The sequence below is a fragment of the Gnatocerus cornutus genome, chromosome 9, assembly GCF_029298725.1.
Source record: "Gnatocerus cornutus isolate USDA-ARS CGAHR chromosome 9, icGnaCorn1.1, whole genome shotgun sequence".
Taxonomy (NCBI): Eukaryota; Metazoa; Arthropoda; class Insecta; order Coleoptera; family Tenebrionidae; genus Gnatocerus; species Gnatocerus cornutus.
In genome coordinates this window covers 5,886,464-5,913,658 of record NC_142241.1, presented here as the reverse complement: position 1 = coordinate 5,913,658, position 27,195 = coordinate 5,886,464, and the positions used below count along the sequence as shown (strand labels likewise).

The window sequence follows — 27,195 nt, the reverse complement described above, 5'->3', positions numbered from 1 at the left end:
ACAATTCGACCAACAAATTAGTTTGTAGTTTGAATATTATTAATTAGAGAATTTTCCCAAAACTTGAATCAAACAATGTGCTGGTAATTTTGGACTATGAAGCAAAATGGTTAGTTTTAAATAGAAAGTTTGTTTATCAATAATTTACCCAAATATTACCTTAGCCGATCAATATTTATGCAATGAATTTAACAAAAATAACCGGCTCCATCCAAATGAGCGCTTTGAATATTTCATATTTATAATAATGCGATGTTTTTCAATAATTTGTTATTTTGAATATAATCCAAGCAAAATTAAACTCAAAAATGGTGGATGCGCCGGGCGTGCATGTTAAAAAACTTCATCCACAGGCGTACAAACAGCATCGAGTACTTAATTTTTTGTCCATTGTTAGCTCTCCGCCACTCTTAAATATCTCGGTTCCCTTTTGCTCCCGCTTTTTGCCCACGCCCAAAACAACACCTCGTATTCCCTTATTTCTCCAGAAAAATGTGTTTTTAATTAAATCCCACAAAAGAATGCTAAACGAGTGCTGTAATGAAAGGAATTTTCAGTCCGAAGACACGTCCGTCGGTGCCAGGTGTTCTCTTTAAAAAAACGTCCTATTTGTCCTCATCTACTTTACTCCTTGTCAACGAAATGGCCGCCCACTTTCCCGATTAAATTCCTCCCGTCATCAAAAGAGCATTCCGAGTAAATATTGATACAATTTCCCTTGGCGCGCGCCATTTTCATGCTTCGCATTGTTTTATTTTTTCTTGTGGGGTCTCGAGTTTGCCATCACCGAAGAAGAAAACGAAGCTGCTTCTACTGTCTTAGAATTGATCGAAGATAGATAAAATTTAACATTTTTGTATCTAAGATGTGAGCTGTAGAGCTCGTTGTTTGTCCACGATAAGACCTCCATCCTTCCGTAATCCCGCCCATAAATTCGCTCTCTTAACCTATGTTGATGCCTCGGCTTATTCCAAACACCGGCCCTAATTTCTCCTTATCGCGCGCGATTTAATCCCGAAAAAACTGTATTTCTTAAAGCGAGACACGCCATATATCTTCTTTAATTGTCCCCCGTTTTCTTTCTTAATTATCTATTGTTCGTCGAGGTGTCCGCTTTCATTTCCTTCCAGCGACGCCTGCAGGATATCGAGCATTAGTTTCTCATCTTCAATGGCTTGATGGATTTGGATTTATCGCCGTTTTTATTGCCTGATTCGCACTCTACTTTTCCTTCGATTGGGTAATTGGGTCGAACGTATGTGGAGCCGAATGTTTGGCGAATTGATGAAATGTCGGTTTTATTAAATTATTTATTTACCCAGTACTCAAACAGATTACTACATGAGAGAAAATAATAACGAATACTAGGAAGCAATTGCTTTTGAAGAACTGGGGCACTTGAGTTAATTGCAAGGATTAGCGCTGCGATTCGCGGATTTTGCAATAAATTACGGGGCGGGATTTGGGCGTTTTTGACGAGAAACAACGCCGTTATAATAATCCAATTGAAACATGTAATTAACAACTCTTCTATGTACACCCATTGAGGTCCGCTTCAGAAACAAATTTACTTAGGAGTTCCGTACTTAAACGATGTGAAACTTTTATATAACTTCCTACTAAACGGCATGTTTGGTCAAAGCAAACATTGTCTACAGAGCAAACACTCCAACTGATGCTTGCCCTTTCAGGGAATGAGAATTTAAAATTCCTCTCTCCATTCATCGACTCCTTTCGGTAATAATTAAAACTGGGATTCTATGGAAAACGTGTCGCTATGTTGACACCCACGTCTTGCTGCATATTTTCGCCGTGATAAAAATTCCGTTTCAGGTGATAATTTGCATACTTCTGTTGGCGCAGAAATAAATAAGAAGGAATTTGGTCACTAATCTAAATAGGATACAAAGCACCCAAAATAGCATTGCGTCGAACAAATACCTTAACACTTTGTAGTTCTTTATTTGAAAATATTAATTATTTGTGACGCTCTCGGATGTTTCATTAGTCTTTAAACTTAATGTTGTGAGGATTAATTTAGAGCTTTACAGCTTAATTTCCTGATGTCTGTTGTGAAACTTGATTTTGTGAATGTTAATCAAGACTTTCCTCCACAAAATTGATAAATATTCATTTTTACAACCAAGTAAAAATTGCCGACATCTTTTGCTAAAATTCGTAATTTTGATAGTTTGAGTCCTATAGCTACGAAATTTGGGAAAAATACTATTTTTCTTGTCGCATTATGACTATACGAAGTTGCAGAATTCTTGAGCGAAAGACACAAATTTTAGAGATTTTCATTTCCAAGACTTAGCAATAATTTGAAGACTTCAGGTTTGTTTAATAAGACTGTTATTTCTGATGTTTTTTACACAGAATAGAGAGCAAATTTCTAAAATTTTATCAGAATATTTTCTCATTTGGATCAGTATTATTTTGCGCAAACTGGTGCCGGGAAATGAAGAAGATTTGTCAAGGAATATTAAGTTATGCAGCTTACATTTTTAGTCTTATCTTAAGGTGTCTGTAGAGTGTTGAAATAACTAATATTGAAGGGATAATAAATTGGTCATATTTTTATACAATGTGATTCTTGTTTGAATTAAATATTTTTTAAAAAATAAAAAATTTTCACACCAATAAACACTTCCGTCCAATAACCAAAAGCCAAAGAATGGTTGCTCATCTAATCTACAGCTCAACTTTTTCTGTTTAGAGCGTTTTTTGTCATCAACATCCAAAAAGTTGATTCTTTGATAATTTAATTGACTTGAAATTCAGAGAATAAATAACATTTTTGTAGCCAATGAATAAACAATTGCGATCGAACTGGCTGTTTAGGTGTGTTTTTCGCTACAAAATCCTTTTTAAGTTTTAAACCGATTTCATCATTTTGTTATGACGAAAGGTTGGATCTTTGAATAAAAATTTATAAAATTTATTGAGCACAATTAAAAACATGTCAAATGTAGGAGCATAAAAACTACTAGAATCGCAGTTTGTCAAAAAAAAATTGTTTGTAGGCTTCGGTCTCTTTTGTCCAAGTTCTTGCAAAATCATCGTTGTTCTTTTTACCTAATTTTGCTCAAAATTTGGGAAAGTTACTATAGTCGTGCACAGTTGCAGAATTTTTGAGCGAAAGACACAAATTCTAGAAAAAATCTGAAACTTGGCAATCATTTTCGATATCCTTTAATAAAATTTGTAATTTTGGTAATTTTTGTGCTACAACCATGAAATCTGAGGAAGTTATTATTTTGAACCGTATATTAACTATAGCAAGTAGTAGAATTGTTGAACGAAAGATACAAATTTCAGAAATTTTCATTTCCAAATTTAGCAAAAATTTCCAACATCCTCCACTAAAATATGTATTCGTAAATTTTGATAATTTTTGTGAAGAAAATTTGAGACAGTTATTCTTTCAGAATAGTTTATTAAGCTGATTTTTTAAACTCCATAAACACTTAGACAAACTTTTAGTATTCTCTAAGACTTCGTTTTTCGTTGATAAATTTTATCCTCGCTCCCAAACGAACCACTAATTAAATCCTGACAGTTTGCGATGTTTCATCCGGATCGTTAAACGTTTCGACGCTTATTTTAAAATATTAAACTTAATCCTCTGTTAGATAATCCGAATTAGTAAAACTACAAACTGTGATGCCTCGATCATTAAGCCCTCTCAATCCGGGCTTTTGAGTTTACTACTTGGACACTTAATTTCCTGCTTAAAATAAAACTTTTGATCCGCCTAATTTAAAGTGTCAACCCTTTTGATCAAGATCTCCTTTAGAAAAATTGGACACCTCACCAATTTATGGCTGAAATATGTTGCCGAACACCCGAACAAAGAATGTAAAGTTCCAAAACGAGGAAAGCTCATATTGACCATCCCATTTTTCAACTTTTTGCATAGAACCGGAGCTGTAGCAATAAAGGTTTGCTCGTTGTCCCGGAATTCGACACTGCAATCCGATAAATCAATTCATCAGAGGCAATAATCAATCTCCGGAAATGTTGCTCCGGTTAATGTTGATTAAAAAAATAATATAGGAACAATATGATTTATATTGCGTTCGGGAGATAAAAAGTAAGCTCTATAATTTATCATTCCGGGTTTGGTTATTAAAATATTTTTTTACGCTTTCGTGTCGGTCGTCGTGTTCGTTCCTTCGGAGTGTCAACGTCAATGGCAAAGTGAGTTTTTCAATTTAGAGCTAAGTGCCAGCCATCTTCACATTACCTTCCATTATTGATCACCTCGCTGCACCTAAACGTCTTAATTCACAGCTGGGGAAAATTTATTCCCGCAGAAACAAATACAAAAAGAACCTATAGGAAGCAGTTAATAGGCAAACAAAGCTCACGATTTAAATTATTTTTGTGCGTGTGAATGGCGCCAGGAATTTCCCCAAGATTTTATTGACATTTTCGCACCGCCGAGCATGAAACGTCTATATGCGATCGTTAAGTCTTATTGCTGATAAGAAAACTTAAATCGAGTAGATAATAGAGTCAGTGCAGAGTAATTGAACGGTTCGTAAGTTGAGTGCATCTTTTGAATTTACAGTGTTTGCATAATTTCGGAATTTTTCTTCAGGTGTTAAGGTCACGACACGTGGCAAAAGTGGAGGTTTCTTAGTTTCAAGGTAATGTAAACAAGTAAACAAATGCGTTCCAATCTTACCTGGCAGACTTTAAAATATGCGTTGACTTTATTTGGATTCGCGATTGACAGATTTAGATGAAGGAAGGTAAACATGTCTCGCTCTGTTTTGATTGGTTCATCCTTTGAAATAGGATCATCTCTAATGATTATTGATACGTTATTAATCACAGCACTGTATCCAATTTGTCGCGAAACAATTTCTGGTTGGTACAAATGCGGCTATATTTAACGTGATTAAACAGAAAGTAGTTTGGTGCGGAATGAAGTTAATTGCGATTCTGTGTGGAAAATTAAAAATTAGTTGTTACTCCAGGCAGTGTTTACCGATAGCATTTCCTTTTGGAACCCTCAGTCGCCTCGTCTTCCCTCTTATTTGTTTTACAAATATTTTTTTTCCTCTATCTCCAGGCCTAATCCTTCAATCCGTGCTTGATCCGAAACCGTACCTCTTTAAATATTCCTGGAGAATATTTCTTAGGTTTAATATTCACAAGGCTGGAAAAGCGTACATCATTATAATGGTACAGACGAAAGCAGAAACGCTTTAATAAATCTCTGCGATAAGTCCTGGACCATAAAACGACAACATTACTAGGTTTTTCTTCCACAATGATTAATCGCTGCATTCAAATCTGTTTATCGACAATGCAATGTAAATTAAGATTGCACATTATTAAGGGAAAAGCGACAACACAGAGCATTATCTTTCTGTTTTAATTGGGTATAGTAAGAGGATTATGTTCCTCATAAGCTAAATCACAACACCTTCATCCTATTGTATGTGATGCTACGGTACCTTCCCTGTTATTACTCCCGGTGGAGTCATCCAGATGGAATTCGGAGCAGACCACTCCTGAATCCCTAAACTCCATGTTGTGTATTATGCGATTGTCCTCTTTCGTAATCTCTTGCACGCTTGGCTTCGTAACATCAAAAAGTCGACGGATACCCAGATGACGACAGTCGGATTATTTTTAGGAGAAAAGGAGCTATTTGTACTTGTGTTGTTAAAGAAATTTTTTTGGTCAAGAAACAACATGTGTTGAAATATAAAATAACAATGCCGAAATATCGATATTTAGATTAGCATCCGCCAGAAGTAACGTGCTTACTTTCCACACCCACGCTTTCCCAAGATTAATCCCTTGCGTATTTCTTTAGATATAATACTCCAAATCCTATTAATATTAAAATCGCTATTAGCGCCCTCGAGAAGAAAATCAAATTTAATTTAACCAGTTACGGTGTCGCTAATTAAATACATAATATGGTGCAGCACGTCTTTGAAATGTGGGGTGAGTCGTTACCATTCAACGTCACAAACGTGCTGGCAAGTGGAAGGTGTTCACAAATCCTTCCTGACTAATGTCGATGTTCCCTTGGGATCGTTCAGATCGGCATGCGACACGAATATATTTTCCACTCGAGTTAGTCGTATCCGTTGAAGTAAATTGATATGTTCTAAACAGTATTATGTCGGTTGTATAAAGGCTGCAGTGTCCTGAATTGTTCCGAGAGGATGAAGACATTGATTATATTCATACAACAACACTCCACGACGCGAATTGAGGAGCTGTGAAAAGCCACTTCAATTATCCAGTGAAAAACATTACTTCTTTATCTCACACGTGTAAAAATTGCTGGTGTAATTCGCCACTCGTTACAAAATTAAATTAGTTGAAACAATAAATATCCACCGGATTTTTTCAGAGCCTCGGAATCAATTAAGGCGCGCTTGACATTGCCTTCTCAATTATTCCTAGCATGGCATTTACAATATTAAACTGGAGAGCTCGTACTCCACGCCTGTAGATATCGAGAATCCAGCAAAAGCTTAGCACGGTTTTTAATCACTTCGTGATGGAAATAATAATTGTTTGAGTTATCGATAAAATGTCGCCGCTACATTAGTAACCCTTATAATGGGGCTAAATTTATTTCGACCTGGATTCTATTTATAGAGGAACTTCATTGTCGTCACTTTCTTTTTAGTGTAAAGCACTCCACACCGACGAAGGTCGAATTTCGAATTAAAAAATCGCGATCGATACTTTATTTCGAAGTTAAATGGTCTTGTTTTGAAAATATCAAGAACCTAGAGGCGACCCGATCTAAATCGTTACTAAAGTTTCTATTAGTTGGGTAAATATAGAAGAATGGACGGCTATTTGTAACTTAAATCGTCGCTGAGAGCAAATCAAATAAGAAAATAAATTTCAATCGTATTTGTGTGTTTTGCAGCTTTCAGCGAATTGCTCCGAACAGAAGATAGGTTTTCATTTCATCACCTTAGGTGTATTAACACAGGCTTTATAACCCGTTAAAAAGGCCGCCAAAAATCAACAATTTTCGTAAACCAGTCTGGAAGCTCTTTTGATTCATGTCTGAGTAAATGCGTCGCGATGCATCGTCTTTTCTTCCGCTCCAGTGAAAATAAAGTGGCATCTACTTCAAGTTTATCCAACTCGTAAAATGTTTATCACGCCATAGTCAAAAATGTCTCACTGTCTTTTGGACGGCGGCATTTCCAATTACCAAGTCTGCATTTTCGGGAAGGAAAGATTCCAGTTTCATTTAGTCGAATGAAATAAAAACATCTCCGAGTTGGAAAGATCAAAAGCTCCACGCGACTGGATGAACTTCGAGATAATAAAAGGGTAATCGAATGATACATTATTCGAAATCTCTTTCAAAAGATGCCTTTAACGCAATAAATAAAACAAAACGGGTTGATGTTTCTTCATGCGGAATTCTCGCTGATTTTTTCCTTCGATATGGAACTGTTTGCCCTAGAATCCCGTGAAATAAATACCTCTATTGAACAGGGAATGTTTTATTTAGCCTCGATGGTTATCGATTCGTTTTCAATAACTCATTCCTATTTGTATATCAGACAATCGATATGGTCACGGCCCTTCATAGAACTCATCGGTCATTTTGGCTCTCGTGATAATTACGGGAACAAATCAACAAGTGCCGAGAAAAAGCCACAAATTGTTAAATAAACATTCCACGATTTTCTTTCGCTCAAAATAACATGTTTCTCTTTGGTTTTCAGAGCCGAGTGCACGCCAGTTTCCACGGAAATGGCTGAAGGTGAGCAGCATTAACATGAGCTCGAAACGTCTTCCATTCTCGCTGCAACAATAACAGCGCGTAATTAATTTTAATGATTTTTGGTTAAATAGAAAATTAATTAGTTGCTATATCGTTCAAGCACTGCAAATTCCATTAAAATGAAATTAAACTAAATTCGGCTGTCTCATACACCAAATTAATCGCATTTTCTCGCTAATTCCGTGTCAGATTTTAATACTCGTTGACAAACTATCCTGCTTTGAGCGTCCATTAGTGGCTCAAGATCCAAACTTGTCGAAAACTTCACTGATGGATTTTCAAAGGAACACTCAAGGATGACTCTTATCAAACTTGATGCGCGGAATATGTCGAAAAACAGTTATGAAAAAACGAAAAATTTCGGATTACTTTTATAGCCACACTCCCATTAAATTTAATTAAATCGGAGAAATAATTCCCCCACATTAGGCCCATTCTGGCCAAACTATCCTTTAGTTGTCCATTAGTGGCTTCGAAACGGCAACTCCACTGATGGATCCTTGAAGTAACATTGCGCCATCACCGTGACACAACAACAAATAGTCCTTTGTTCACTTTATTACGGAAAATTAGTCATCCCGAGCCGAATAGTCCGTAATTAAGATGCGCAACGAACGAAGATGGATTATTTTTGGCTTGCAGAGTATACCCACTGAAACAATATTATTATTCCGGAGTCGATCTGTTTTCAGTAGGGATCCGATACAAATTCAATTTCGACAGATTATCCCTACTACGTTGCAATCCTTTTACGTACGTGAACTGTGAAGTTATTACAATCATTTGCGAAGATAGCGACATTATTCCGGTTTTAATTCTGTTAAGAGTTTTTTTGTTACATTGGAATTCGGGGTGCATTCCACTGGGCCCGTGTTCCATTATCGAGGGCGATTTTTACTACGAGTTGCTCGGACTGGAAATGGATACCACGCATAACTTTGATGAATGTTGGAAATTTTTGTGATGCAACAGCGGGGTAATTTCTGTCATTAAAGTTTATTTTGACATTTTAAAAAGAGCGAATCTGAAAGTGTGTTTGTTTTTTTTGCGTGTGGGCGGGGAGTTCATCAGTTCTAATGCAGACAGTGGGAATAATTAAACGCTAAAAGGTTCTTATTTCAGTTTTCCAACGCGAGAAAGACAGAAATAATCATAGCACCAAGCGACAAAAAGGTGGCTTGAACGTGATCAATACGAAATTATTGATAATTTAGCAAAGCAAATCTCGTATACTTATGGGAGAGCGTAAATTTTTAAAATACGACCGTTAATATACGCTACACTTAAACAAATCTCTTCGCCGAAATTATAGTGAAGTTAACCCAAAATATTGTGAGCAAACTAGCTGCGAAACCTTTTGTACTTTGGCCATTGCTTTAAAACCGTCAACTCCGGTTTACATTATCCCACTAATAATAGTAAACACAGCTCGTATCAAAAATATTTAAACAAATTCTAGGGCTGTCGGAACGTTTATTGTTTATTTTCCAATGCATATTTCGGCGGAATCGCGGAAACGGCCTTCGAAAACAGTTTTGCGCTCCTGAATCAACTTCCATCACATGTCAATCTAAAACTTCAATCGATTCGCTCATACACGACTGTTTGTATTAGCTTTTTAAATAAACAGCACACGCAAATCTCCAAGTTCATAACATGCAATCAAAGTAAATGTGGATTTAAAACCTGAGTGAATTCTGATCCGTAAGTAAATATTAATTTCCGAAAAAGTGTCGCTTGTATTTCACATCGTAATTTTACCAAGCAGATTGGGTTAATCCGGTGAACTAAAATTACTGCCGACGCGCGACGCGAAGATCGAGATGTTAATTATAACGATATTAGAAGCAAGGTTGGTACCCCTGCTTTATTCTCACCAAAATTAATTTTGATTACACTACTTTACCAACTATAATACGCTTTAATTAAAATTTAATTAGTTAATAAGAAAACTGAGCGAGTATTGTTGGCTATTTACGCGACGAGAAACAGATAATTTATGGAAGCAATAACTAAAGATTATTAATGAGCTCAGCTCCCGCTCAAAAATAGCAGTATAAGCGAAAACAAGATCAAGAAAATCCAGCTCAGTTTCAGCTTTCAGGTTATTTAAAAGCGAGTTCAACAGATGGTCGCTCATATGTAAATATTATTTTAGAAAAATGGAAATTCGAAGACGGAGCAAAAATATGAGACATTATACGTTTGTTTCAGCAACTGAATCCCTTGACACCGGAAATTCTTCCGGTGTGTACTCAGGTTGAAAGTTTCATTGTCGCAGATACGAACAATAATAATGTCAAGAGGTGCTGTATTTTTGTTAAATTAGAACAGCCTTTTTGCGTTTAAGCGCCTCCAAAAGAATAACAAAGTGAACATACGTAAATTAACAGGAAGCGTCAAGTTGAAGATGATTAAATATTGTGAGAAAAAGAATGGAAACGATGACTAGGGCAAAAAATTACTTTTTGATCAAACATTTTTGCTCAGGATACAGCGCAACATCTTGTCCCGAAAGCTATAGCAATATTGATGGAAAGGGTGACATTTGTTCGATAGCAGGGGCAGACTGAAATTCTCTTTAAATTGGAATTAGCAGTTTCAAATGCGTTCACACCGAACGTGGCAAGCGATTCATAAATAAACATCAGTGTTTTCCCATTTGTAATTTTTCCGCCCAGAATAATCCAAATTAACTGTTTATTCACCGTTTTTGTCCGTTTATTGTTGAAATTAATGGCCCAATGCTACATAGCGAGCTCTCAATCATCGCTTCATTGCTAATTATCTATACTTATTCTATCCCCACGTGTGAAAATGACATTGTTTGTTTATCAATTCACACCTATTGTACAGCGTTTTAGAAAACATTTACGCCTGTTACACATCTGGATTGTTTGCACAACGTCCAACAGCCGCCTCTTGTTGATTCTCGGACTGATAGGAACCGAAGGAGAGCTAATCGTGGTACTCTTATTGGTTCGTTTTACATAGAGGAGAGATAGTCGTGTGGCTGGACATTGAATTATTACGGTATTGGATCACAAACAATAATATTGGCACTCTGGAGCTCTGAGCATGAGTAGGCAATGTTGGAGAATAGAGGCTCTGATGGAGCTCTATAAATTCCAATGGAGGGATGGAGACGACTAACTGGCTAAATTATACGGAAATGTTTGCAGGAATTTGTTATTGTGTCCACTAAGCAGTTATCAGTGAAACAGACAGTTGCAGAGACGCGGCCTGTTGAGTTAAAGTGATAATTGGACACTAACATGCCGCAAAGACATGACACTGTGGTGGTTATTTCCACACTTGCAAATGCAATGTCACTGTTTGTCTTGCATCTCAAGTTTTCGAGTATTTTTGTAGCATCTACGTAACGAAATTTTACCGAGGAGGAAAATTACTAACTGAATTAAAACACCAAAGCAAAGTTTGGAAAGTAAGCAAAAATAAAAACAACCTGTTTACTCCAGATAGTGTTTGCCCCCTAAATAGCGTTGTAAATACCAAATTTTGGATCAATACCAATTAAAAAATGGAAGTGGCCTTTAGAACTGCATTTACAAGCACTCTCTATCCAGTTTTCCCTGTCGATTTCCTTCATTGTTATCCCGGAGAATGGAATTAACGACCGAAATAATTACGAGAATCATTCATGTGTCCCGTCTTTTTCTTAAGAAAACCAGAAAATGAAAAGACCATTGTTTAAGTTCCAAGTCGGGTGAACATAATTGCCTTATTCCACCGAAACAGGAAATTAAATTCTGCATATGCTTATTTTGCTACCGACCAGATGTCTTAAAACTCGCCGCCGTCTTCCATTAAACAAATATCGGAAATAATAAACTCCCAAAAGGATCGTTATCTTTTCGGAAATCCTGAAAAATGGACACGGAACTAAATTTTTCGCATACTCGACAAATAACCTGAAAGATGTATGTATTCGATTCCAGTGAGATTCAGCCGGAAACGTCAAATTTCAAAGTCTGAATTTATTTATGAGTAAGGGCGAAATGCCTATTCTTACAGCGGGTGAAACTCTATTAAGTATTAATTACAGCCCCACTTTAGCCCTACAAAGGGATGTGATTAATGTTAGAACACTCTGTATACGAAATGGCTTTAGCAGTAAAACGGTTAACGCTTAATTGCATAGAAAATGTCTGGTTCTACAAGCGTAGAACTCTTTACGGCTGAAATTACTTTTAATTACCTTATTACATAATTACATCAATTATCTCCGAATTCTTGCGATTCAATTTTATTCGAGCAAATTTGCTAAGCGAGGAATGTCAGTGACAAGTTCTATGTTACACATAAATCTATCTTTGTGTCGAATTATTGAGTTTTTGCCAAGAATATTTAAAGAAATGGACGTCAATTTTGTTCTAAATCAAATTCTCGAACGACGGACCACAACGAAAGGAAATGGTGGATATAATTTCGATTTCTTCACTGTCAATGTTTTCATGAAATATTGTGTTTAAACCAGCAAATGCATTTCCACGATAATGCAGTTTTTAAAAATAGAATGCACAATGTGACATAATTGTTAGCAATTTCTGTGTTATCGCTAATTATGAGGTGAGGTATCAGTGAACGTTTTATAACAATTTAGTTTATTGTTGTTCTCCCTAGAAGACCTAAAATAGAAAAAAATAGAATGTTGAATAAATGATAATGTTAACTTACCCTGCTCCATGTGGTTCGTACGCGAATTGCTATCAGTAACTATCATACCTAAACCTCTTAAAAATTCCATTATCCAACTTTTAATAATATAAGCGGCAAATCCATGCAGAACGTGCCAGATTTTCCCAGCGTTCCACTATTACACTCTCTGAAAGTGTGCTTTTGCATACTCTCCCAATTCTTAGGCTAACTTAATACCGTAACGTGTTCAAGGATGAATATTCAGCAACATCTCACTCCTTGCCAGACACAAACATGCTAATCAGCTGTCAAATATTATTTGTTCACGCACATGTTGTATCACTGAAAGTTTTAAGGGTGGTTCCCTCCCCCGCATCATTAGTGCCCATTAAATATTAACATCATTTACCTGCAAAGTACAGGGGTGTTTCGCTAAACTCGACCACAACTTCCTCTAAACGATTTTTACTAGGGGTTGATTACGAATTATGAATAATGGAAGCGTGCTCCATCGTCGATTTTTCGACTCTCGTTGACTGTTTACCATAAACCAACAAAGAAATTATCTATGTTTACAATAATTTAGTGGGTGGGATATTTGCATGTGTGTGAATTTTACGGTTTAGCCCGCCAATAACGAGGCTGCGTTTAACGATATCTGTTGGTGTGCGTAAATAATACCTCTAATTGATTATACACAGAGCTTTTCTGATTCTTTCAACTCGCGGTATTTTCGTGGTTTCATTTTATTTTGTTTCGTATTGGGATGGCACGAACGGAATTAAATTATCCCCGAAAACAATCTTGTTAATTTTTCTTAGATCCGATCCGATTTTTGGATTAATCTAGTTTTTCGGAGGCTAACTTTGATCTAGTTTTCAGTTGTGTTATTAAGTTTGTAGTTTGTGGAGAAAGACTGTGTGAACAGGGTTAAAAAGGTTTTTCCACCAAAATAGTTTTACGCATTTCGGGTTCGAAAATTTAAATTTTTCCATTTATGATGTAGATCTATTTCGGTGGAAATATAAAGATGCGGTATTCGCCAATCCATATTGATAACACTTATTCTAGATAAAATTTATAATATAATCTGACATCTTTTCACGAAATTCGTTCAATCGCAATTAATACAGAAGTGGATAAGAATACAAGAGTCTTGAATCAAATCATTCGGTTTCTAAAGCAGATTTATGGCATCGAAAGATTTTATCCAATTCAATTCAATTATGGCAGAAATTTTAATTCTTGTGTCCGCAAAAGAACTTCCAAGTTTCACAAGTTCGTTCTCCAAACTTATATTTTACCACGACTGGCCATGAAATGTTATCGAAAGATTGGGAAATCGTGCTTAGAAATGAATTTTTCGCTGTATTGAATTACACCCAAAAAGTGTCCGAGCGTCGAGTTAATAAAAGATGAAAACGGATTCAAAGGAAACGATCGCTAAGAGAGCAACTGTAACATGTAGAAGCAAAAAATCATCATCGTGATGTGATACTTTTACTTTTGAAATTATGTGGCAGTCACGTTTCATTCGTTCGCCTACATTAATTAATTTCCAATGATTGTTTTTCCAAATATGCCTTCAATGCCTCGAGTTATAAGTTATGTAATTAAACTTCGAATGCAAAATACTCACAATGCATGTTGCACATAACGATCAACTACTGTCAACGTTAATTTCAACACAATTATTCCGCTTCCAGGCGCTTACATTTAGTATATTTATTAGGTGCTTATTCAATTCAAGCACTCTGAGTAATAACCGGACGAAAAACATATCAATCAGAAACACATTAGTTTGATTCGGATCATGAACACAAAAAAAAAGCTTACCAACCAAATTATTCACGAGAGACCTTTACTACAAACTAACAATCGATTGTGAATATCGTTGTCTTGTACATCAAAGCGACCTGTCATATCCTTCTCTCAAAATGTTTAGTGTTTGTTGTGTTTTTTCTAATCCCTTTTAACTCCTACATAACAAACTGACGTGTGTGCGAAAGCGTTAAAAGCGTGCACAAACAAAATTCATTCCGATTCCTGTAACTTAAACAAAACATTCAAATTTCGGTTGGATGCTAATTGAATAAGTTGGTTTTCGGATGGATTGCATCCAACAACGAAATTTTGCATACATATACAGCCGAGGAATTTATAGCTGAAACACCCTGTACATTCCAACTTGGATGGATACTTCTCGAACTGTTTGAGGCTCGCAATTACCTATCGAGTTTATGCTTGTACTAATTAAGCTGGGAAGTTGCAGTTGAATGCATTGGTTCAGAGTGGAGTAGTAATTGTACTTAGATAGTTAGTCCGCATTTAATCGGTCGCATCACTAAAGAGACGAGTTTTTCTCCATTGAATATTCTCGCGCTTCCTTCTTCGATTTTAATTAACGTCTTAATTAAGTGTCTGCGTGTGATGCAAATTTCCATTATTCCGTAAGTAAACAAGAAAACTGTCAAGGCGGAGACTGTTATTCTTGAAGATTACAGATAACAAGTTATGACTACAAAGATAGCGAGACATAGATTTAACCGCGGCAAAGTATATTAAAGCAACTACTCAAAAGTAGATAAAATGACTTGTCGAGTTTTAATAAAATGAAAGCTCCCATAAATTTCTTGAAAAAAACGAGCTTGAGGACGCACTAGTAATACGGTTACTTCCGCTCGCCGACTTCGAGGCCAAAAAAATGAAAATTTATTCATAAGAACCAGAACCTCGTTGTAATTTATTACCGCAGTGATCTCAGAATTCTCTAATCTCGTTTTAATCAAATTTCATTAACAAATTGCATTTTTTCCAGGTTAATCCCAAGCCCGAGACAACTCTTGCGATTCACCCGTTGGAAGTGCTAAATGACTCCCGAGAGCATTCCCTTTTAAATCACAACTATACTCCCCCGTTTTGATGAAAATTCAGGCATATTTTGCTTACATTAGGTAATAACATCTTCATCGACATGAATAAAACATTGGAGAATCTGAATGTTTAAGAAGGATCGCTCTTCTATATTTAGCCGGAATGTGGCGGATGTCAGTTACTATGGGCCTAAATCAATAGATTCTCGTATGGCGGGCAACAAAACGGATGGTTTGGGCATCAACGAAACAAATGTGACCTCACATGAAGAAATCGGTTATAACCAAGCCGAGACCATCGCCATCACCATCATCCTCGTAATCATCATTATTGGGACCATCGTTGGTAACATCCTCGTCTGTGTCGCCGTTTGTCTGGTAAGTAACTTAGCCTCGTTGTTATAAAACTCACCGGTTTCATCCCCCAGGTGCGTAAACTGCGCCGCCCCTCCAACTATCTCCTAGTAAGCCTCGCCGTGAGCGACCTCTGCGTGGCCATCCTCGTCATGCCCATGGCCATGTTCCACGAAATCAAAGGTCGCTGGATTTTCGGCGAAATCGTTTGCAACTTATGGGTAAGCTGCGACGTGTTAAGTTGCACCGCCTCCATCCTCAACCTGTGTATGATCAGCGTGGACCGCTACTACGCCATCACTAAACCACTAGAATACGGTGTTAAACGCACCCCTAAAAGAATGATCCTCTGGGTTATCTTGGTTTGGTGTTTCGCGGCTTGCATCTCCTTACCACCGCTGTTAATCATCGGCAACGAACATTCAGAGAAAGAAGAAAACGGATACATAAATCACGAGGTGTGTTTGGTGTCGCAGGACTTCTGGTATCAGTTGTACGCGACAATGTGTAGTTTTTATATTCCGTTGACTGTGATGATGGTGGTGTATTATAAGATATTTCGAGCGGCGAGAAAGATCGTGATGGAGGAAAAGAGAGCGCAAAGTCATTTGGAGTCCCACTGTTATCTGGAGATTAGTGTGAAGAATGGTGGAGGGCCTCCAGAGAATAAGATTTCCAGTCAGAGTCCGTCGCCGGCCAACCCATCCAGGGTTAATCACAGATCCAGCTCGGCCAGTACCAACACAATGGTAAGTAAAATTATCATTAGAAATTAATAAGCGATCTATAATAATAATCGAATTAAGCAACAGGGTGAGTTAATTTAGTAATCCCCTAAGAGACTGTTAAATGCAGCATCTAAGCTCACTTGTCATGTTACATTATTGAATTTAGCATACAGGTTTCGGAATATCTGAATCTATTATGTGCAGTTGTACCAGGGATCTATAAATGGAATTATATCTAATACAATAGGAAATTGAATAAAATTGACAATAATCCAAGATAAAAGTTGAATAATTAAATCGCACCATTTAATGGACTTTTTATGTCCATTTAGGAACATGGATACAATCAAGAAAAGTTCTCGGGGCGGCTAATGTAATATTTACTACAATCATTTTCGACCCCTTTAATATGCCTGTCCGATTTATTTCAGGTCAATTTTATTTATTGTCGATGAATCAACACAATGATAAAGTGGTCTAATGCTTACAACCCGTAACACACCGAACTATATTAATTCTCTACTACATTATCCATATTATAATTAAACCCAATCACCGAAGTTCGCGTTTAAATATTCATCGTTTCGCTGCACGTGCATCATAAAACCAAACAACCAGCAATAATTTCGTCTCCCATTATGCATAATACGAGAATTGAGAATAATCTAAACATAAAGCCGCGTCTTTTATGTCTTCATTCGTTATCTTTGCAATATTCTGACCTGATTTCTTTTCACTGTACATTTTTTTGATCGTCTCTTTGATTTTCTGGCAGAAACCTTGCCTTTTGAGTACGAATGAAACCATAATAACAAAAACGAAATAATCTCATTTTTCCTCCAGTATCTGCCATCACACACTTGTATTATTTTTTCTTGTAATTTTTCTCCGTCAACGCAAACTTTCGCTATTTACCTACTTTTCTTCCATCATGTACGACTCCGTCAATAAAAGAAGTCAGAGTAAAATTGTATTTGCACAAGTTGAACGGCGTCGCGAGCCCCATTTCTTTTTACTATTCATGTCATGCACTGATACATTTTGGATTACAGCCAAATACACAGGTGCCATTCAATTAGTTATTAATGTCAAACTGAGTCCAGGTGGCACGAAAAAAACGTGATGTAAATGAGGTTTGCTACCAACAAATTTGCGTGTCGCCGCAAATTAAACCATGTCTGAAATTAAAAGGATCGTGCGATTTTTGATAAACTAAGTGAAATTTCAAGGTTCATACGGGTTTCTTAAAAAGATACGAGTTGAAGATGAACGCCATAAATGATTCATTACCTTGATTAGTAGTAATGAACATAACTAAGGATATAGTCAAGACTCTTTTGACGTAAGATGTGGGCGTAGTAAAAGGGTTTAATTATACTGATGGTCATGTTGATCACCGCATGCGTCAAACTAGAATATTTACTCTTACCGGGCAAGTCTTCCTTGAAAAAGATACCTTGTTGGAGATTGAAGTGCAACAAACAATTTATAAAACTCCAATGTTCACATTAATTAAATACCTGCCTTTAACTTGCAGTTTGAATGACTTCCTAAACGTAAAAATGTCATCTAGAAATTTAATAAACCGTACGTGAATCAAAGCACAAAACACAATACATTTCACAATTTATTTGATGCAATCTAGTTCCACCTTACGTTTTGCAAATAAGCAGATAAAATTTCCCGGAACACATAAAATTGCTTTGGAGTAATATTGCCGTCAAAAAATAATATAACAAGACGGGTACTTTTATTAGTAAAGGTGCCACGTTGCAGTTTTCTTCCGAACCAATCACAAAATGAAAAAATGGTGGATGCGCCACGAATTTCATTTACCGTGCAATTTTCATCCACTTGACGAGTTTAACGTAGAATAAACAAATAAATCCGTCAAAACTTTAATCTGTACGTATGTTTTTCAGCTGCAAGTCAAATTAGTAAGTGCAGCGCTGAAAGCGTCTATTATATACGTAATTTAAACTACTAAATTGTGTGTCAGAATACACTAATTAATCCAAATTAGTAACCTGAGTTAGAGAGCAGAATTTGTGATTTACAAATTACAACTTTAATAAGTTGCAGCGTTGGTTTTGTTTTAAAGTATTTGTGCATATCCGAAACAAGATACATAATTGTTAATCTAAATTACAAATGATATTTTCCCAAACTATGTTTACTCGTTCCAAACTAGAGTAAAAAATTACCAACACTATCGAGTTATTTTGGTTCTCGTTTATATTCAAACTAATTACAGGTAAAAATAGTATTGTATTACCTAGTTGAAACAGAGCGGTTCGAAAACGCAACAGTATCAAATTACATAATGCTTCATAATATTACAATCATTAAAAATAGATTTGCTTGTTTCGCGAGTTGTTACCTGCAGCAATTTATCTAAAGATAGTTTGTAATCGATATAAATTACACTGGAAATTACATTGGTGTTTTATAAACATGTAATCTTGTGATTAAAACAAGGACTTTACAGATGAAGTGATTTTCTTTTCAAACGTTATTATTTTTAGAATGCAGGCTCTCAAAGTTATTACAACGTAATTGCAACAAATTATTATGAAGACGCAGCAAAGCAGGTAGTGAATTTAATCCGAGCCAGAAAGCCTTGAAGGTATCCATTAAAAATAATATGAGATTATTACTTGTCGTCACAAGAGACTAAAAAGTAAGTTTTCAGTTTTCAGTGGATGCGTCGGGCCAAATTTAAACCATTTTTGCTGTATTCTAGCTTCTTTAAATTAACCAGAACAAAGACCACAGTTTCCCTCTTTGGATTATATTTATTCTACTCTCCTATCTCGAACCGTCATAAATTCCCCGACTCCTGAAACTGCCGTCGCCATTCTGTTATCTGTCTTCTGAAAATTACACACAGTGACATAAATATTAAATATCAATTTTCCATCGCAGGACAGCCCAACGTGTACGTTATCGATAAAACATTCGCGGTGTCAAACGGCGAACAATTTATCAATCCCACGAGAGCCTGCATATTTATGTCTTACACCTCAAGTTTTCCAATTCAGTTTTTAATGGCGTTTAGATTCGTACGCGGGATCCCTAAAAAATTAATTAAACCGCAACAGGGGCAAAACGTCAGCGTTTGCAACAAGTCCTTGTTATTTATTAACGTGGAAAACCTATAACGTTTCCATTTTCTCTTCGATCCGAACAAATGTCATGATGGATAATACAACCGGACGTAACTGACCTGAGCCGAAAAAGACGTCGTGTGCTCTATTTAAGCTGGGGATTACAGAAATGATGACACGGAAATTAAACGTCATTTCGATGGGACAAATGAGGTCGGTGGTAATTGAAGAAAATCGTAGAGTTTTTCAGCGTTGCAGACAGTTAATTAATATTTTATTTCTACCGAGCAAAATTTCTTCGCTCCATCATTACATCTCACGATTTCATCTTTTCTTTTCTGCATTCTCATTTATTCTCTAGAGACGTGAGCTTCCGACTTGTACATTTTTTATTCCATCCTTTTGTTGAAATTTATTATCACGAGTCTACCACCAACCAGTGATATTACCTCCAAATCAATACCGAATTGTTTCCACGCTGGAATCGAATCAACGGTGTTTGCACACTAACACGTCCATTTTTACGACATCCATTATGAATCCATCATCCCATTTTCAGCGGAATATGCTTATTAAAGGTAAAATTTGAATTTCTATTTACGAGGCGAACCTGTTGCGTCCATATTTAAAACAGAATGTATATTCATAATATGCGCTTTTGACATTCGCGGAAGAAATTAACTCGCGAAAAGGGCGCCACTCCTAATTGAATTAGACCATTTTTTTCAACGACCGCGTTGTTCAACTCCTAATTGAAGAGGGGTGGAATTTGAGCAAAAATTTTTATGTTGGTTTTGTGGAGGAATTTATTAACATATTGAAGCAAACAAAGGTACGGACTCCACAAAGGGCTGTTTACAAAACTGAAAAATTCGGAAACAATCATAAATGTCCGGCTACCAACTCATGCAAAATTCAAGCTTCTGCTTTGCCCGGCGCATCCACCATTTTGCAAAGTATTAATGGCTCTGAGCTACCGAAAGAAAACTCAATCTTTCCTTTGTGTAGCCGCTTTGGAATTATTAACAACTCGGAAGAGTACACTTTAAACCCTAGAAAAACAGAAACTACAGACGAATTGTTGATTTTCTTCAAGGCGATTTTGCAAGCGAAACATCAGCAGTATGCTAAATTATAAATGCTCTCCAGCTTAATCAAGTGTTCGAGCCGCGAATAAGAACAACCAACTCTAAATAAAATTTCCACACGACTTTGTTTTTCCGCTCTTCCACCGGCTCCATTTTTTTAATTTTTGGGTGTATCCCAACGTCCAATGATCCATGTAAACAACTCCTTCATGTGTGAAAGTCGCCCTCAAGCTATAAATTACGTATTTTCTCCCAAACTTGAACGCAAATTGGAGCATATCAAGACACTCAATTATACGAATCTGAGAGGTCTCGTTCCAGGAAAAATCCGATCCTGTGACTCGTGAAAAGCTCGTTAAGCTTCACCGTCCGCATAAATTATCTAATTACGATTCTTATCTGGTTTTGCCGAGTACGTTAGAGCCGTATTCTAAAAAGCGTCGGTTTGTGAGATTAAATCTGCTTGAAACCTCCACGGATAATATCACTTATGCGACGAGGAAATCCTACTAAGAGAATTCGGTTTGATTCGGAATTATCATCATGGAGCTTTGCTTTCATAATTCGCACGAACGCGGTTTCAAGGAATCTAATCAACGACTGTTGAAAAAAATTAAATGAATATTCATTTCGGGTAAAAATAAAATCTCGGAATTGTTTTCACGCGATTTTTCGTGTTTTTACCGCCAACGGGGGAAACGAGGGATATTGCTAATTGCAAAATGATTATTCCGTTCAAGATTAATTGCTCGTGGGGGTAATTGCCAACGGATGTGTGCACATGTGCATCTGCTGAAACCGTCAATTTCCCTGCAGGTGCTGATGTCTCACTTTGAATTTTATTGGCACTACTTTCTGTTTGTTAACTGACAACCTTTGGCACAACCACAGCTATAAAATGAGCCCCACAATTATTTATAAATCATGAAAATGGATTGAAATTTACGATACCATTTTTTTCAGCATAATGAGCGACTACACGAACCGACTATTTACATAAATAGCCCCGAACTAAAATGAATTTTATGTGCCTTATCATTACAATTCTGAAATTACGAGTGCGTGTCTCTAATTCCAAACTTAAGTCACTTGGGTTAAAACGAAATTGAAAAATTTCTCGTTTACTACAATTACACGCCTCATGCTTCGATCAGCTTTTTGAACAATATCAGATTACACAGCGACGCAAAATTGATTTCATTATCTTTATTACAAAGCTCGTTTAAAATTCAGAGAGGCCAGTTGGGCCATCCGGGATTGAAAAGTTACGAGCTCGTATTTTTTTCTGTTATTACCGGCCGTACAGGGGAGTTAAACATGTAATTATTATGGTAAAATGGCAATAAAAGTGACGCTTTAATGTTTAAATCAATATCGAAATAGGCAATCATGCACTGTCATCTTCCAGAGCTCAGTTAATTCGAATCGACTCTCGAGAGGAATTAGAGTAATGACTTCAGTTCCGAGGAATTTGATTATAAGTTAATATTTCGTAGGTGTGCTTTTGGTTGTCTATTTTCGAGGAGAACACGTTGAAGATCGTGTTATGTTGTTTTTAGGGAAGCTAAACACGATATGGTTTTAAAAGTTGAATTGAACTCCCACGGCTCTGTTTTCGTTTCGTCAAAGCAAATACATTTCGACTTTTTAAAAGGGTCTAATTACCGTAATATTAAACGGTCGAAACGTAGCTTGACCACACCATTATTGGCCATTAGGTAAATTACCAAACAAATCAACTGAACTGATAAACGCATGAGTTTAATCATACGTACAACATATCACAATAACACGCTTCTTGATTTATATCTACGTTAATATGTGGGCGCAAATTAGATTTAGAAAGATATTAGAATGTATCAGATAAATTTGTTATGAACCCCTTGATTTATAATGATTTCGTAAATGGATGTGTGTGCTGACAAGTTATCTGTGGGTGTGCACACAGCCAATAAATTACAACGTCATGATTAATGTTGCTAATATTTTTGTACTCGCTATTGACATTATAACGTTTTTCTTACAGTGTAGTATCGACAAAAGCAGCCTCGGCCGTTGCTTCAAATCCCGCCACAGCAACGAATCCCAGTGTCCGATGCTGAGCAACAAACCCCCAATAAAACAAGCCAACAAAGAAAAACAGCAGAAATCCAGCCTTCTGGCATCGACGAAAACAACATCACCCAACGCCAACGCCTCCAATCAAAAGAAACTCCGCTTCCAACTGGCCAAAGAACGAAAAGCCAGCACAACGTTGGGCATTATCATGAGTGCTTTCACAATATGCTGGTTGCCGTTCTTTGTCTTAGCCTTAGTCAGACCGTTCCTAGACACTACCAACGCGCTTAAAACCTTAGGCAGCTTATTCTTGTGGTTGGGTTACGCGAATAGTTTATTCAATCCAATAATATACGCTACGCTCAATAGAGACTTCCGAAAACCCTTCCAAGCTATTTTGTACTTTCGCTGTGGGAGTCTTAACCATATGATGCGAGAGGAATTTTACCATAGTCAGTATGGCGATCCAGACCACCACGTGAGCGCGAGGTGCCATGTGGACTACGAAGAAGGGGTCGAGTATATCGAGGCCGAAGGAGACGAAATTAAAACTCCAGAGATTAATACTGCGCACGAGTCGTTTCTATGATCGTGAATCTACAAGAAATAGGTGAGAACATTTACCGGGGAAAACGATGAGTTCTTCCCCCAGATGATGTCATAACGGCCTAATCAATTAGCTCACAAATCAAAGCAACGCTCGAACATTTCACAAAATTTTTCATTTCGGGAAGTCTAATGAGAAACGCTTCAGAAAATTTTAAAAAATTGCGAGAAAGAATTCTGCTTTTCATCTCCAATTTATGGTAAGAAAACGTGGCCAATTTCCTTTAAATTTTCCACTACATAAATAGATTTTCTTTGATAGTGAAACGTGAACGATTTATCGATGTTTTAATTCCCTTCTTTACCACGAGACAAACGCTGATTTACTGCGCGAAGAAAACGATTGGAAAAAACTTCGTTTGCGCTAAGTCAATGGAAACAGTTAAAAGGAGACCTGAATTCGACAAGTAACGAATCTAGCATAAAAAGAATTTTTTATTTCGTGAAACAGTTATCGTAATTATGATTGATAAAACAATTACTTTCGAATGTTGTTTTTTCACGTTTTTGTTGAAAGAGATCGCCAAATATTCTGAATGGAAATTTTTTCACCCGGAAAATATTCCAGAATTTTTGTATTAATAATGAAAGTGGCTGTTGAAATTGAAAATGTTTGCATAAATTTAATGCTACTAAATTTACACATGAAAAAGTTAAATTAATTTAAAAGGCAAACCGACCAAATAAACATAGTTATAAAGCCCTAGATTTTCCTAAAAATTTAGTGATATTGTTATTTAATTCGATCAATTTTGCACGTCATTTATTTCAGGTAGCGAAACAGCTGAAACCCTTCCAAAATTAACCCAAAATTTCCCAAACTTCAGACGTATCAAACTTGCCATTAATTTTGAATGGATATCTAAATTAATCACTACAAAGTGAACAAAAGTTCTTTAAACGCTCCAACATCCCGTATTTATCCATCATCCCCTAATTATCCCTATGAACCCACACAAAATCTCCTGAAACGCGTTCACCTCTACAATTTTCTATTCTCTTTTTTAAATTCTGTGCCGCAAAATTCCACCGGAGTTTGTAAAATCAAAATGCACCACGGAAACCCGACCGTTTTTCGTTTGTGTTGTATAACCCCCTAAAACAACAACCGCGCTATTTTCGTACATACTCCCGAGCTTTGTTGTTTTTGGATTATAAAAATCTGACTCCGAGGGTGAATATGTGCGTTGGTAGATAGCACAAAGCATCAGAGGTTCGTGTTGAAGATCGTGTCAGTTATCCAGTGAAATGGGAGACGGGGGTGAAATTTTCTAGCAGGGATTAATTCCTAGAAGTTTTGTTAAATTCAACTCGTTTTTAATGTCTCCCAAGTAGCAAAGAGTTTCAATGGGATTACAGTAATTTTTTCCTACTTTCAATCAACAATGCAAACTCGGCTAAACCTGAAGCTCTTAATTAAATGAAACCTCGTAAAACGGCCGGAATTCCATCGAACGTCTATTGCATCTAATCGTAAAAGCTCGATGCATTTCATCGGCAGAAAAAGTTTTATTAAATCCCGCAACCGAGAAAGACCTTTCATGGCTCTTTTGTGTCCGTAAACGGTCTATTATGACGTTCCTTTGTGAAACTATTTTAAACCTCTTAGTTCGATATTGAGAGAAAATTGTAACGGAAAAAAATCTCTGTGTTAAATATTTTAAACTCTAATCCGGTACTCAGACGAATTTATCATCGTTCCTTCGTTATCTTTACATTTGTATTCCACCAAACCCGAAATGAAAAATCAATTTCTAATGCCTACGAAAAACTGATATCCAGGCCAGAATTGGATTTTTTACCGTCCCGATTTGCTTCCAAATATTGGCTCGAGTCTCCATTTTATTGAATTCGATATGAGAAAACATCATGGAAATGATAGGGCCGTTTCCGCCATAAATTTCGACCATTTCGCAAACAAACTCTGATTATTACAAACGTGAGAAAAATTTTGCTTCATGACCACTCAAATCGATCGTTTTGGGATGGATGTATTCAGGGTAGGACCGCACGTGGTCATAGTGGCACCGGCTAAATCATTAATCATTGCTGCCAACAATTCATTGTGGTAAGGTCAAAGGGGTCAAGAAACGACAGATTTCATATCAGAGGGAATCTAGTGATGTATTCCGTGTCATCGCCAATCCGAGAAGGGATTAATCGATCGTTTGTAAAATTCTAGGAAGTGAGCAAAAACTCAGGTCGTGGGAGGCAAAATTGAGTTTTTAGAATGAGTGGAACGAGTAATTTTTTGGCAGCGGCATTCATTGGAAAATACAAAAAAATGTTGTACCACCAACACGTCACTTTGCAGATTTCGTTTTCGGTTTAAATGGTTTTTTATTTAATGCAAAACATACCAATTTCACAATTTAATTGTCAACCGCGTTTGCGATTAAATATTTAGTCCACGTTTTGTAAACTAAAATAAATAACAACACAATTATGATCAATTTAACTTGAATTCTACAAAATGTTAAAGCTCGATTTAATCAAATTAGTTATCAACAATAAATTTCATTTCTATTCCATAAACCCGTTGTACTGGAATGAACCTGAAAAGATGTGACAATTTTAAAATCTAGAAGTGGTACAAATTGTTGGCCGCACAATTTCCCACGAGGAGATGAAAATTATCAGAAGTGTTTCTCATTATTCCGTTTTCCTCGAGCTGGCTCAAAACCCAACAAGTATATCTATCATTCGTTTCTTTTCCGAAGCTTTTGTTTCAGTGAAATGTGTCATACGCAGAGCGGACAAGAGAACAAATATTAAATCCACTTTGTGCGGTGTTTTCCATAGGGAATGAGAAACTTACACCTGCCCACATAGACCCGCACAATTGAGTGATTCTTAAAGATCAAACAGTGCGGAATCCTTCGGCCCTTGACGCAAATTTACATACGTTTTCGGAGGCGTTTGGGGAGTACATATGGTAATTGTCCCAAGACCAATACAAGGTTCATTAGGGACGCAGGTTCAGCAACATTCTGTGCTGAGGCTAGTCATGTACATAAAACTGTATTTAAAATTAGGTATTAAAGATTTGTGGTTAAGTAACTGTAAGAGACAATCGACTACGATAAGGTAATACTATGAAGCTTTATCTGTTCCTCTTCTAGTCAATTTTTATGCTTTTTTATACTATACTTAATTGCGTTTTAAACGTAAGAACTTCAAGGCTGTCGATATAGGTTAAGGTAGATTCTATTTAAGGTTTTCAAGCAACGAGTGTACTTTCATTTTTGCCGAGTGTTGTGGGATTCCACACATCTGGGATCCCCCATTGCACGCCAAAATCCAATAAATGTATAGCAATAATATAAAGTATTAAACTATAGCACAGTTCATTCGCGTCAGTACACTCGTTAAAACGTGCCAAATTCGACTCTAAATTATTTTTGTACATATTCCTAAAGTCGAGTTGGGCACGTCGTTATCTAAATTACCGATGTGAGGCATGAAGGAAATGAATGTTAAAACAGGGTAGGTCTTTCTTTTTTATTTGTGACGATTCAGATCCTTACCACTGGAGTATCTCTAGGACTGTAAACAAAATCAAACATTTATAAAATAAAAAACAATCAAAATAAAACTCACTTTCTTATTTCCCAAACCAAATTTGTTTCCAGACGTGCTAATTCGACTCCGCCTGTCCTATTTATCATTGTATCAGTTTAGTTAATTCACCAGTGAGGGATTCTTTCGTTTCCCTTTAGTTATTCCGACCACCAAATTTGTACCGACACGTGGGAAATCAAAGCAGTCTTTATTTTCTTTGCCAACGATGAAACGGAAATTGAAGGGATTTCGTGGCACATTACGAATGTCATAAAACTTATACCTAGAAGTGGAGGCAAACTAGACCAAAACGGGGACAATGGCGAGGCATTTCCACCTGAATAATTACATTTGCCTGCCATTGTGCTA

General features: G+C 36.6%; 1 protein-coding gene across 6 annotated transcripts in view; it reads left to right on the top strand.

Moving 5' to 3' along the window:
- Positions 1–26,080, top strand: part of 5-HT7 (5-hydroxytryptamine receptor 7) — a 39,803-nt gene extending 13,723 nt beyond the window's left edge. The window contains exons 2-6 of one of the 6 annotated variants that reach the window (XM_088045548.1): positions 7,734–7,771; positions 15,270–15,702; positions 15,753–16,427; positions 22,628–23,269; positions 25,998–26,080. In XM_088045548.1, coding sequence (XP_087901674.1) covers positions 15,451–15,702; positions 15,753–16,427; positions 22,628–23,248 — 1,548 coding nt within the window. In that variant the 5' untranslated portion in view covers positions 7,734–7,771; positions 15,270–15,450 and the 3' untranslated portion in view covers positions 23,249–23,269; positions 25,998–26,080. Of the gene's footprint in view, positions 1–7,733; positions 7,772–15,269; positions 15,703–15,752; positions 16,428–22,627; positions 23,270–25,985 lie in introns of those variants that run through there. The other 5 variants (XM_088045549.1, XM_088045551.1, XM_088045553.1 and 2 more) reach the window with 5 other exon arrangements.
- The last annotated feature ends 1,115 nt before the right edge of the window (positions 26,081–27,195 follow it).